The 12,475-nt window shown below is 39.9% G+C and overlaps 1 protein-coding gene and 1 long non-coding RNA gene across 3 annotated transcripts in view; one reads left to right on the top strand and one right to left on the bottom strand.

Annotated features, from left to right (window-relative positions):
• LOC137915889 (uncharacterized) overlaps positions 1 to 7,279 on the top strand; it is a 36,303-nt gene extending 29,024 nt beyond the window's left edge. For both annotated transcript variants that reach the window (XR_011106449.1, XR_011106448.1), the window contains exons 3-4: positions 5,008 to 5,161; positions 5,426 to 7,279. This is a non-coding gene — a long non-coding RNA (uncharacterized lncRNA). The remainder of the gene's footprint in view (positions 1 to 5,007; positions 5,162 to 5,425) is intronic.
• The window catches only part of LOC137915888 (metabotropic glutamate receptor 4-like), a 68,844-nt gene that overhangs the window by 16,320 nt on the left and 40,049 nt on the right, over positions 1 to 12,475 (bottom strand). Inside the window, exons 3-6 of the mRNA XM_068759007.1 lie at positions 5,367 to 5,502; positions 4,999 to 5,153; positions 4,704 to 4,844; positions 43 to 243 (exon numbers count right to left, since the gene is read on the bottom strand). Coding sequence (XP_068615108.1) covers positions 43 to 243; positions 4,704 to 4,844; positions 4,999 to 5,153; positions 5,367 to 5,502 — 633 coding nt within the window. The remainder of the gene's footprint in view (positions 1 to 42; positions 244 to 4,703; positions 4,845 to 4,998; positions 5,154 to 5,366; positions 5,503 to 12,475) is intronic.

The raw sequence follows: 12,475 nt of genomic DNA, 5'->3' as shown, positions 1-12,475 counted from the left end.
TTGAGACGAACATGTGTTTTAGTATCAATAAAAGTGACTGACCTGCAAAGTTGAGACGGCGGATGTTCCTGAGAAGATGAGTGCCGTTAATGGGATCCATGTTTGCGCAGAGGCCCACCTTCCCTGGGCAGAGCTCCTGATGCATATTGTGGAGAGCATGAGCCATTGCATAGACCGCATCAATAACAAACTGCACCTTTCCTTCCTGTTCATAGTTTGAGTCCTTTCCTATCCGTTCCTGATCTGCAATAAATTAAGACAAAACACATGAAGAAAAATGAAACACAGAAAGGCTTAAATTAGGTCACAATCAGAACGGAAATGAGAAAGGCTCCCTCAGGGATCGCTCTTGTATCCATGTCTTTAAACAAAGAAGAGGGAGACTGAAATGTTTTTAACAAATGGATTCAATTTTGCAGAAGATCTGTGATGCTATCAAACACATCATGCATGCGAGAATGATCATTCAAAGTCAAGTAGCCTCAACTGTTTAAATGGAGGCTATGGCGTTATTCCAACAGTCGTGGAAAAGAAAATGCCATTGTTCCTTGGTGAGTCATATTCTTTTTACACTGAATGGGTTTTGCCTCCTGCAATTAGCTAGAAGGTAAATATCTGGATTGCTGCAGAGGAGCAAATCAATTCTAATGTCTGGAGTGGAAGGTTTTGTCCTCTGGGAAATCTCAGCATTTAGATACACAAACTATACAGGAAAATCTCTTTAACCCCGCTCCTGCAGGAATACGTGTATTTCTCTCTTGGTGGTTCTATACATGTTGGAGCGACATGCCGACGCCATTTCTTATCAGATACATTGCATTTTTTTCCTTTAGCAGCTTTTAAAAAGTAACCTACGCGATTAAATCCCTTAACTCGCAATCTGCTTTATGTAGTTTTCAGTTGTGAATTAAGTCCTTCCTTGTCTGCGTGTATTTAGAGGTCAATACAATGCAGACAGTCATATGCTGGACAAGGATAAAGGGCTCGACGTAATTACTCACACATGGATTCATTAATCCTGGCCCAGGTTGTTCTTTGAGTTTTGGTGATAGTTAATTGCTATGAGGAGGTGGTGTCTAAGAAGGAGATACACCGTGCAAATTCACCATTCTCCCGATGAGTCTCTCACTGTATGTGTGCTGCAGGCAGGCCAAAAAGACATTATAAACAGCAGGTGTGTTTAATTGAGATTAAATAACTCATTACCAGGAATGTGGGAAAGATAGAGCTGCATGTGTTTCTATATGTGCAAAATTGAATTCAATTAAGCTTAGCTGCAGATAAATAATAAAAAAAACAAGCATATGCAGTACAGATGGACTAAGCACCATTTAAGAAACGCACTGCAAACAAATATGAACACCTCCCAAATAGAGAAAATAATTAACATCAATGTTCTGTAAAAACTGAAAGAAATTGTGTTGGTCTGTCTGTCTCCGTATAGAAAGATAACTCAAAGAATTAGGGAATGATCTTGATGAAATGTTCAGGAAATGTTGAGAATGTTACTAGAAACACATGATTACATTTTAGTGATGATCCAGAAGAGATCCTGGATTATCTGTGAAATCTTTGTTAACATTGCAATCAATGGCGTTTAAACATTTGTTTCTCAATATCTCGGTTGATTATTGACCGATGTTTATAGAATTTGCCACAGTCGTGTAGGGTGGGGGCCTCTATCTCACCACCGCATTTTGTAAAATCTGCATTCAATTTACTAGACAAAAGAAAAACAGTCATAAAGGAGTCCGATATGAACTATAATGAAATGTATTCTGTATCTGATCCAGAATGAGGTTTTAAAAAATCATACATGTTAACATTAAACCCCATTTGTGAGGGTTGCTATGGTGACATTTGCTACAGGTTGATTTCTGCCCTGCACAGCTGCGGAGGCATTGTTGAACTGAACGAGACGCACCTGTTACACATCTCACCTAAACAGCTCCTGCCTCTCTGGACAGTTCTCTGCCAGATCATCCTCAGTATTTTGTTTCTGGACACTTTCATTAATATCTCTCTCAACGAAGGAGGTTCTCTTTTTGCTGGTCTTTACCAAGATACTGTGGAATTAGTTGGCAAAAGGATTTGTTGTATCCTCAAAAGCTACGGATGCTATGTTATGGTGTGCTTTTTGTGTATAACTTCTAAACTAATAATGATATCAATGTGACTCCAGTTGCTAAAGGTTTGTTTTCATGGCTGAATAATTTAAAAATATAGATAAAATAAATGTAGGGCCATTATTATTTTTGTTGTAAATCACAATATAGGGAGACTGGTGCTTGTCGGAGGTCTTCGCTCCCAGAGTGCTTTTTTAGTTTGTAATTTTTTTCAGTTATGGTACGTATTTGATTGTGATGTGTGTATTTACAGCATTAGCAGACCCGTGGATTCATGGGCCCTGACCCCCATTAATTGTGGATAAGTGGCTTCAAGAAGATGAATGGAAAAATCAACTTACATTTGATTTTCACTGTATTTTGTATTTTATTTTTGAACAAATGGTATTTTTGCTTGTGGCTCTTGACAAAAACCAAAGCATTTTCAAAGAAGTCCATCTTGAAAAAAGCTGGTATTTCATCTCGGTTTCTTAAATATTCTCATGTGCAATCTTACACCTTCCAAACAGTTTACTCATTCAACCACAGTTGATGATGACAGACCTGCAGAACTGCAATCCACTCAACACTGCACTGGATATTCAGTTTCAAAGATACAGCAATGTTACTATGACTCCACCAAATTACCACTCCACCCCAGACATTTTAGCATAGTAATTTCCCAAAAAATAATGTACAAGTTTCTCAGCAAGCTCCAGTTATACTTTTTTTTTTTTGGCAGCCAGCAGAATAAAGTAGTAAGAAGGATATTAAAAACACGCTGCACTGTAGAGAGAGTACAGAGTTATGAATAACTACCTGACTGTAATAAACTGATTCACGCTGTTGAGTCACACAGATGCAATCCAACGTATCAAGTAGAAGGAGCCCACAAGAAATAACCCTGCACCTACTGGTGTAGTATTAGTATAATCAGTCCCAATCTTGATGATGATGATGAATATATTTATTAGATAGAATGTTAGAGTACAAGTACAGTCACACAGTAGCATGTATTACAGTACAAATAACGTCAAACATCCTGTCTAAGAGGAGCATTTCAAAAAAGCCCTTGCGGGCTTGTTTCCGTTGAAAGTCCTTCGTACATAAGGACTTACCTGTGGTGTGCTCGTATATTCAGTGATTTAATAAATTATTATGACATGGTATAATCAGTATGTCTGTAGCGCTACAGCCATGTCTTCTGGCTCAAAATATTGAACAATTCATGACTTTTCGATTCATGTAATGCTCAAACACATGCACAGCATGGGCGTACTACATCATAATATTACTGATAAAGCTACGACTGTAACCTTATTACTATCAGAGCCACATAGCCATTCACTATTATCACATGCGCTTCTATGGGAAATCACAAATCCACCTATACACCACATAATGTCCTGTCCATCATTAATTGAGAATGTGTTAATTGTATGTGTGTGGCCATCTTGACTGCTTGTCAGTATTTTTGATGTGTTGGACAAGTGAATACTGGTGATCTCTAACTAATTGTAACATAAACATCAGTCCGAATCTGTGAATATTTGTTCCAACTTTACCGAAATATATCGTCAATCATCATAGCATGACAGAGTGGCAAATAAATCTGAAATATTGATTTCAATAATTATTTCATAAAACAGTATACCCGTAGCAAAACCTACTCGATACATTTTACACATTCATAAAAATGCACAATACCAAACAAGGGTGTCTGAACATAGAGGAAAAAAAGTGTCTGAACTTAGGGGTGTCTGAATATAGAGTGGATGACACACAAGCTCTTTACCTTACTAATTGTCTCTACAATGTCTCCTATTATATTTAGTTGGAGGCACTGGCATACTGTCAAAGCCAGTCTAATTTTATAAATGCTAACATCTCTGGTGTGTGCAGATTGTCCATGCAGACATCTGGCATCAAGGCCATGTGATGGCTCAGTGGTCAACACTGTCACCTCACAGCTGCAGGAAAACACTTTATTTCTCTGGAGCATTCTGGTTATAAGGATATTATGTTGTTCAAGATGCTAGAAGGCACCCTCAAGTATGACTGACTCCTCAGCTCCGTGATTTCACCGTGATCATCATCATCGTTTTGAATAACCAAAACGATATATATTTCCAACACTTAAGATGACACTTGACTGTCCCTTATGTTCATAAAGCAAAGAAATAGATAAGCAACTTATGTAGAAGCATATTGAGGGATGCTTGTTTATATTTGTGCAAGGAGACCCCAATACACTAGCGTGTCCCTCGTGTTTTAAATATGGTGTTCTACCAAACTGCTGTTCAAATCTAAATAGAAGTGTTTTCCTGCTTCAGGACAGATTGTGCTCTCCGCAGCTGTTACAACACATTGCACTGAGCCTGATGCTTTAATCAAGCCGCCCAGCAAAGCCATTTGCATGTCTTAGCTGTGTGGGTAAACACCCTGACTCAGCCGATACATAGAGAAGAACTGAAGTGAGCTACGACGTAAAATGTGATTAGTCGGGCAATGCTGTCAAAAACAGGCTCACCAGGAACCAAATCGCAAGACTTTCAGGCAAGTTAAAAGGTTGAACAAAAACAACAAGCGATGTCTTACTTGTGCATTTCTTGAGGCCAGATCCTTTCTTCACGGCGTGACGGCTGAGTTTGCAGCTGAAGTTATTCTCCCAGAATTCGGCAAACCAGATATTCCTTCTGTTGTTTTCCAGCGTTCGGCTGTTGAAGTAGCGATCAAATCCTGAACAGATCAATAGTTTCACTGTCACAAGCGCAGTCGGTGCTGGTGCAGTCTGCGCACTGATGCGCTCGCGTGTCATCATGTCTTGAATAGTGCATGTGTACTGATTTTCTTTGTTTAATTCAATTAAAATGTTTCTGTTTTTCCTTCCTACCTTTGATAGATTGTCGCTTTGGCAGGATCGTGACTGCACCCTCGGCCATCTCCTCCTGGTGCACAACTGGGGAGATCTTTGAGCCCCAGCTGTCTGAACCCACCCAGATAAAATGACCCATCTGGTTGGCCTTTTTCGCTGCATGGAGTAGCCGCCTGCAAAGGTGAGGAAACAGATGTTGCTATAGCGATAAGGTCAAAATCCAGACCAGCTGCACTTTGATTTTGTTTTTCATTGCATGGCACAGTGGTCTGCAGGAGCCAGGCCAAAATGGCTGTGTCCCCTCATGTTTCTGTGCATGTCTGCTGTCATCTTGCTTTCCGAATCTTTGAAGGAGCATATTATAGCTGCCACCAGATCGGACTCACCTGATATCATCTTCATTGGCAAAAAGTATGACAACTCTTGCATTTGGGTTTTCTCTAAGTCGCCGGATGACCTTGTCAAACTCTGCTTGCCTGGCTTCCCGGTGAATCTTGACAGACTGCGAGATGCAAACGCCTCCTAAACACACAGACGTCAACATGATGAAGTGCGAAAGAACAAAGCAGTCAATGGAGCATTAGAAATAAAACTACATACTGGTTGTGTGACCTGAATGTAAATCTATAAGGGCATCCCTCTTAGACAGGATGTTTGACTGTACTTGTACTGTAATATATGCTACTGTTTGACTGTACTTGTACTCTAACATTCTATCTAATAAATTTATTCATCATCATCACCCCCCCCAACCAAGGCCTTGTGCAGCAAAGCATCATCACCTCTTAACCCTTTAAAGCGCGCACCGTGAAGTAATTGTCAGAACTCTCAGATTTTTGGAAAATAAGGTCTTAATGGAATGAGATATAGTGATTTTCAAACTGATCAATAATCCAGAATCTTTTCTGGATCGTCACCAAAATCTTGCCATCTGTTCCTGATAATATTCCCCACATGTCCAGAAAATTTCATCCAGATCTGTACAGATGTTTTTGAGTTTTCTTCCTAAGGGACGGACGGAGAGACAGACACACGGCGGCGATTACACAACCCCACCGTCGCCTCGGCGCAGGTATAAATGGCATGAATACTCATGAGCTGAAGGGATGTCTATCTCAACAAAGCGGTGACTCTACAGTCTCCATTAATACAGGAAGAAGTGAAGCATCCTGTAATTCCCTGCTTACATCGGCAGCGAGTTTACTAACCCTGATGCACTCCTTTTAATCAACAAACCACTTTGCTTCAATTTGAATGCATGATGTGAAAACCTCTTCGTCGGTGAGTAAAATTATTCCGTGAAAACGGGACAAGAAGACACTGTGTTGAAATCCCGAATGCAGATCGAGCTAAATGACCAGTAATTACATGTTTTTTTCCCCGGATTAATGGCGACACCTGACAGGAAGGCGTTTAACAGAGGTCAGAAGGAAAGTTATGGCGTGAAGACCATTTTGTGAATACTGGTAACTAACGACATTTAATACAACATAAGTGAGCCATTAACTGTGCAAACACTCAAAAGCTGCGCTGCAGTTTTACCAATGAAATATAAATGTGATTAAAGTCTAATAAGAACTTTTGTTGGCAAGCTAAAGCGCCGAGCTGACAACACATCCGAAGAAGAAACCGGATTCTGAGTCACGGCTTGATGCTGGAAGTTGTTTTGACTTCCTGCCGCTTTTACAATGCAAAGAGGAACCGACCAGGCTCCCTGTTGGCTCGCTTTGCGTCAGGAAGTTGCTTTCTTGGATATAGGCGATGATTTGAAATAATATCTTCTAGCAGAGAACTATCATTTTTTATTTTCTTGTGCCAAGCGTGCACGCAGAAACTTTAAACATCTACGTGGCTTTTGCCTGCCAAAAAAGAAATGGCCGTTCTATAAAGTTTGTTTTTCAAAATAAATTCAAAGTCACGTCTCCTGGACAAGTCCAATCCGTGGCTCAGCATTTACTTCATTCTGTTAAGGTGCGTCTTTATTCAGTTTATGTTCAATTAGAGCAGGGAAACACAATTTGTTGTTTTCCTGCTCTATTGAGTTTCCTAATTGTACATCTTTCCTTTTTATTTGTTCACCACTTTTTTTTTTTTCCTGTTTAGCCTGTGGAGCCACTCAAGTAAATAATCCTTTCTTTCATTAATTTTATTCCACTTGGAGCCTATCCCAGCTCGCTATGGGCGAGAGGCAGGGTACACCCCGAATGCGTACCAAACCCAGTACCTTCATGCTGTGAGGCGACAGCGCTAACCACTACACCACCGTGCCGCCAGTAAATAATAAACATGTTAAATGCAACGACTTGACTTCTTTGCATTTCTTTTGTTTTTATTTTAGCTCTAGATGCTTGTGACATTAAAGGGCCGATTATTTTGTTGTGTTTTTGTTTTTCTGGAGCATGCATAACTGAAAGATAGTGTTCAATCAAGTGGGAGGAGCAATTCTGCAGCAGTCGAGAATCAACACTTTTGCTTCAGTCACTAATGTGTGGCTTAGTTTAGGATGTACAATCTATTGTCGGGAACATTGATTACGTACGCTAACGCACATGCACAGAACCGAATTAAACCTAGAACCTTCTTGTTGTGAGGCAACAGCGCTACCCACTGCGCCACCATGCCGCCAAAGTGGAATTTGCTATTTTTACAAGAAGAACTATAAACATTTTTGTTATCGCTGGTCCTCTGTTTGATGGATGATTTTCTTCTTTCAGTTTTAATGGTTATAAATTGGATGGATGGGTATTTTGACATACGTGACCATACATAAAGCATATTGTATTGAGTGTTCTACTTCTAAAGCTTCTTCGTAAAAAGAATTTAAAAAAATAAAAATCGTATTTCTGCTACACTAAGCTGTCAATTGTTAATGTGTGATACACGCTTTGATGTCCAAACCTTGTTGGGAACTAATATTTAATTAGATCATGATGAAAATCCTGTCAGCATTTGAATTATGACCTTTTGTTGGAATAACTTCCCTCGAGCTAAAGGCTGCAAAGTTTTTAAATACCAGGACAAAGTGTCGGAATGAATGGAGTGAATGAGTGAATGGAGATGGTGTCTGCCATAACACATTTATGTAAAAAAAAAAAAGGCAAGGATTTATTTATAAATCCTTTCTATTAGGCCAACCATCAAATCTCCTGAGACGGCAACTCAAAATCTCTGCATCACCGAAAAAAAACGTATACTTTTCAAAGACCAATTTTAAATTACTCATTAGAATCCTGATCAGGACCTGCTGTGCAAAACTCACCCAACTTTAACTAAATGTGTGCAGCTTTAAACAGTCACATTGCCTGAAGCTGCTCAATATGGCAGCAGGAAAACCAGCAGGGGAGACGGTAGCCCACTATCTCAGCACAAAACACAGACAAAGCGTTTTGGCAGCTCCCCATCAGACCTCCACTTTACAGCGATAATGCCAGCAACAGTCAGTCCTGATGCTCAGACTTTTCCAGGGATAAGAGCCGCTCTCCCTGATGAGCAGCTCTGTGGGACACAATCAGGTCTGATTCAAGTTCAGTGCAACATGATAAGTGAAGCCAGGTCAGGAGTTCCAACACCCTGAAAGACAACACATGCAATCTTCACAGATCCCCTGTCAGATCTCAAACAGACCACACACTGCAAGACGTGAAATCAACAGTGCATCACGGAGTCCAGGAAATGGCGATGATCGGTGCGTCATACATGTGAGCTGTAGCACCTCTCGTGTGACCTCGTGTTTTTTTTCTGGAGCAGGAAATAAAGGAGATCTGATGCCGAGATTTTCCTTAATAGTGATTCATAGTGAATGAAACAGAAACAACAGGCTAAAGTACGATGAATGATACAATATATTTATCCTTGATGTCAGTGGGAGGGGTGTATGCCTGCTTGTCCGCACAATATCTGGAGAGATTTTCAACACATTATGGTGGAATTGTGTGCAGTCCAGAGAAGAGGAATATCCAGAAATGGAATAGATCACTTTCTTCACCGTCCCCTTTCAGTCCACCTCACTGTTCAACATAAATGCAATGAAGGTATACGAGGGATTATAGGAGTTCTTCTGTGAAGGCAGAGCTGAGTAAAGCAACGTCATCAAGGTTGGAAAAAGATGTGATGTTACAACAGTTGGTGATGATCTCATAGTAATATGAGTACAACAATGTAATAAAAAGGATTGCATGCATGCTGCCCACGCTTAGTAGCATCATCAGAGTGTGTCTTCTCTGAGTGCTTTCTGTTTTCCTTTTAATTAGATTTTTGAATGAATGCTGTTTTGTGCATCTTGCAACTGAGTTGCAATCCCTAAATGTCCTCAGAGACCATGTGGAACACACATTTCTTTATTTCTTAGTTACTAGTCTGAAATTCCTTTTCATGATGTATTGTCTTCGACACGCCAGTCCTAAAACTGCAGTTTAAAAAAATGCATTAAACAAAGAAAGAACATTTTGCCGCTCACACAAACAGTCCCAAAAGTCCTAGAAAGCGGCTTGGCTGGGTAAAAGGAAAGATATTCCACACACCCTGCGAACACTCTGATGTTGTTAAGTGCTCGGCTGCACCGAACCATTTTGCATCAAAGAAGCGAGATGAAAGGAATTCAAAGTGACAGTGATATAATTTTCCCTGAAATCACATTCAGCAACATTTTCTGTGCAAATGCAGCATTCTTTGTTTGGAAAGATTCAAAACTTTATTTTCCAAACAAAATGTGAACAAACATCACAGTGTTGAACACACATAAGCCATTTCTAAATGTTGGGGTGTCTATCATTCCCAAATTTCCTTCGGGATCAATAAAGTATTCCTCTATCGTAATGAAGCTTCCTTCAAAACTTGTTTTTCCTAAATTGTGTTATGTTTAGAAACCATAAAACTACAGTGGTCTGTCAATGATAAAACACATTTCACAAAAGATGTTTATACATGAAGGACTTTTCAACATAAAGAGGAGGAGTTGATTAATGAAGGCTTGCTTAATAAAATGGCTAATATTTGCAATGGACCAGAGAAGAATATATTTATGAAAGAGGAATTCCGATGATGTCAAAATAGAAGACCTGCAACTCTCAACTCAGGTTTGCTGCAAAATTCAGAAAATTTGATTAAAATGTGAAACAAAAAACACATAAAAGTTGACAAAAGGGTTCCTTATTGCTGTATTCTAGTATTTTATTTTATATATATGTAAATAAATATTGTTTACTGCTGTTAGTTAGCACACAGTAATAATTGTAGCTGCGATACTTACTATTGTTTGACTGTACTTGTACTCTAACATTCTATCTAATAAATTCATTCATCATCATCAATACTTTCAGCAGCTGTGAAATACCACACAGCTGGATTCCTTGACTATTCAGAGCCTGTATTACCTTTTCATGCTTGTAGGGATTTCTGCTGAGAATTCACAACAGTTGTCACATTCTTCATTTCATTCATTGTACAAGTAAAGAACACTTGGTAGAGAAAACGAGACTAAACACAGGAGAGTTGTCTCCATATGTTTTTCCTGTTTCCTAAAGTGTCAATAAATGCAATGATTATTCCTGTAAAGATATTCAAACCATTAAAAGAAAAAAGCTTTGAGTCCCATTATCTGTTTGTCATTACAGCACTTGTCTTGAGTGATTTGAGATGAATGCAGCATTTACAGCAGGTTGTGAAAATGCACCTCTACGGTGCGACTGAATCGGGGAGCCCTTCGTCACTATGATGCTGCAGGTACTGCTGATTTGCGGAAGTTTTATTTATTTATTCATTTATTCATACGTGTGCTGAAGAGGAAAGATGAACCATAGAGTGCTCATATAAAGATAAAAAATAAATACAATAGTGTTTAAAATAAACAGCAGAGATGAACTAAAAAATTAAGCAGATGACATGAGAAGTGATCTCATGCTGTTTTTAATGTGATTGAGTACCGGTATTTATTGCAAGGTTTCTGTCATTGCCTGTGGATCAAATTATATTATTATTACACAGAAAGAAAAACATGCATTTGCTCTGCACTCTGACATTTGCCTTGAAAGGAACCTTTTCAGTTCCGCCACAGAAACAGTTCAGCCATTATAAAAGCAGCGTTATCTTTTTCACCCGGCTGCCTGATATGTTAGATGACATTTCTGAGCAGGAAACTTTCTCTACTTTCTAGGACAAGCAGCGCTTGCTGGTGGAAAATGCTGGTTGCCATATGGCCATATGTCCTGTCTGAATATTGCTGCTGTGGATTTTAAAAGTCATAACAACTCAATGGGCCTGCAACAAGAAGCAGAGGGAATTCGGGAGGTGAATAAAGCTAAGGCTAACACAGTCATTATTAATGTAGCCTTTATACTCTGCGCTCGTCTGTCTCGTGTGTACGTCTTTGGTAGCCTGGGCCACATAATTTATGCCATTCATTATGTGATTGAAGTGGGTGTTTTTGTGAGGTGTCGAGACAGCCAGACCGTGGCTAAGAGCAACGTAGACAGTGGTGATTGATGGGATGCAAGCTGCATCAACGCTGGAGTGTTGGTTGCCTTAAGAAAAAAAGGCAAAGGCATTAATAAACCCTAGAAATGATGATAGCTGTTGCATTGATTCTTACTCCAACGCTCCCGCTCACTAAAATACTTGGCCTCAGTAAAGACAGGCATTGAAACTGTTGACCTGGGTTGTCTCTGCAATTGATCACAAAGTTAATGTTGGGATTTCATATATTTGTGTGGCGGCATAATCCATTCAGTTTCCCGATGGCACAAAGTGGATCAATGCGGGAGGAAAAATGGACTCATGAGAAAAAGAATGAAAGAATTATCCACTAATACTTTTTTCTTTTTGCAAATGATAAAGGGAGACTCATAGGTTTGAATCCGACTTGCGGCCTTTCTGTGAGGAGTTTGCATATTCTCCCCGTGTCTGCGTGGGTTCTCTCCCGGTTCTCCGGCTTCCTCCCACCACCAAAAACATGCAAATTAGGTGAATTGGTTACACTAAATTGCCCGTGAGTGTGTGTGTGAATGATTGTCTGTGTGTATGGCCCAGCAATGAACTGGCGGCTTGTTCAGGGTGTACCCCGCCTCTCGCCCATTGACTGCTGCTCCAGCTTGGCCCGCGACCCGATAACGGACAAAGCGGTACAGAAAATGAGCGAATAAATGGTAAGGTAACACTACGAGAAGGCAGATAATGAGCTGAGACATAATCTTGTGGGAAATAGCGTCGCCTAATTACAGTGCACATTTGTTTTCTAACATAAATATCAAAGGAATAAACTGCTTCATCTTCATCAGCTGACTCTCCAGTGGATGATGAGACAACTGTCGTTCTGCATTCTGTAAACACTTGCTTTTCTCCAGCCTTCAAAGCCAAACCCGATTTGTCTCAGCCACAGGCCTCTCTGTCCTTCCCTGTCTACCCCTCTCTGTTTCCGCTGACTGTTAAGTGCTTTGTCATCTGGAAGGGAAATGACATGCCCTGAGTCAAACTGACATTGTGGCAAACTTTGATGCTGTGA

The sequence above is a fragment of the Brachionichthys hirsutus genome, unplaced genomic scaffold (assembly GCF_040956055.1).
Source record: "Brachionichthys hirsutus isolate HB-005 unplaced genomic scaffold, CSIRO-AGI_Bhir_v1 contig_1441, whole genome shotgun sequence".
Classification (NCBI taxonomy): Eukaryota; Metazoa; Chordata; class Actinopteri; order Lophiiformes; family Brachionichthyidae; genus Brachionichthys; species Brachionichthys hirsutus.
The sequence above is the reverse complement of the archived record's forward strand: the minus strand, read 5'-3'. Positions and strand labels throughout refer to the sequence as shown.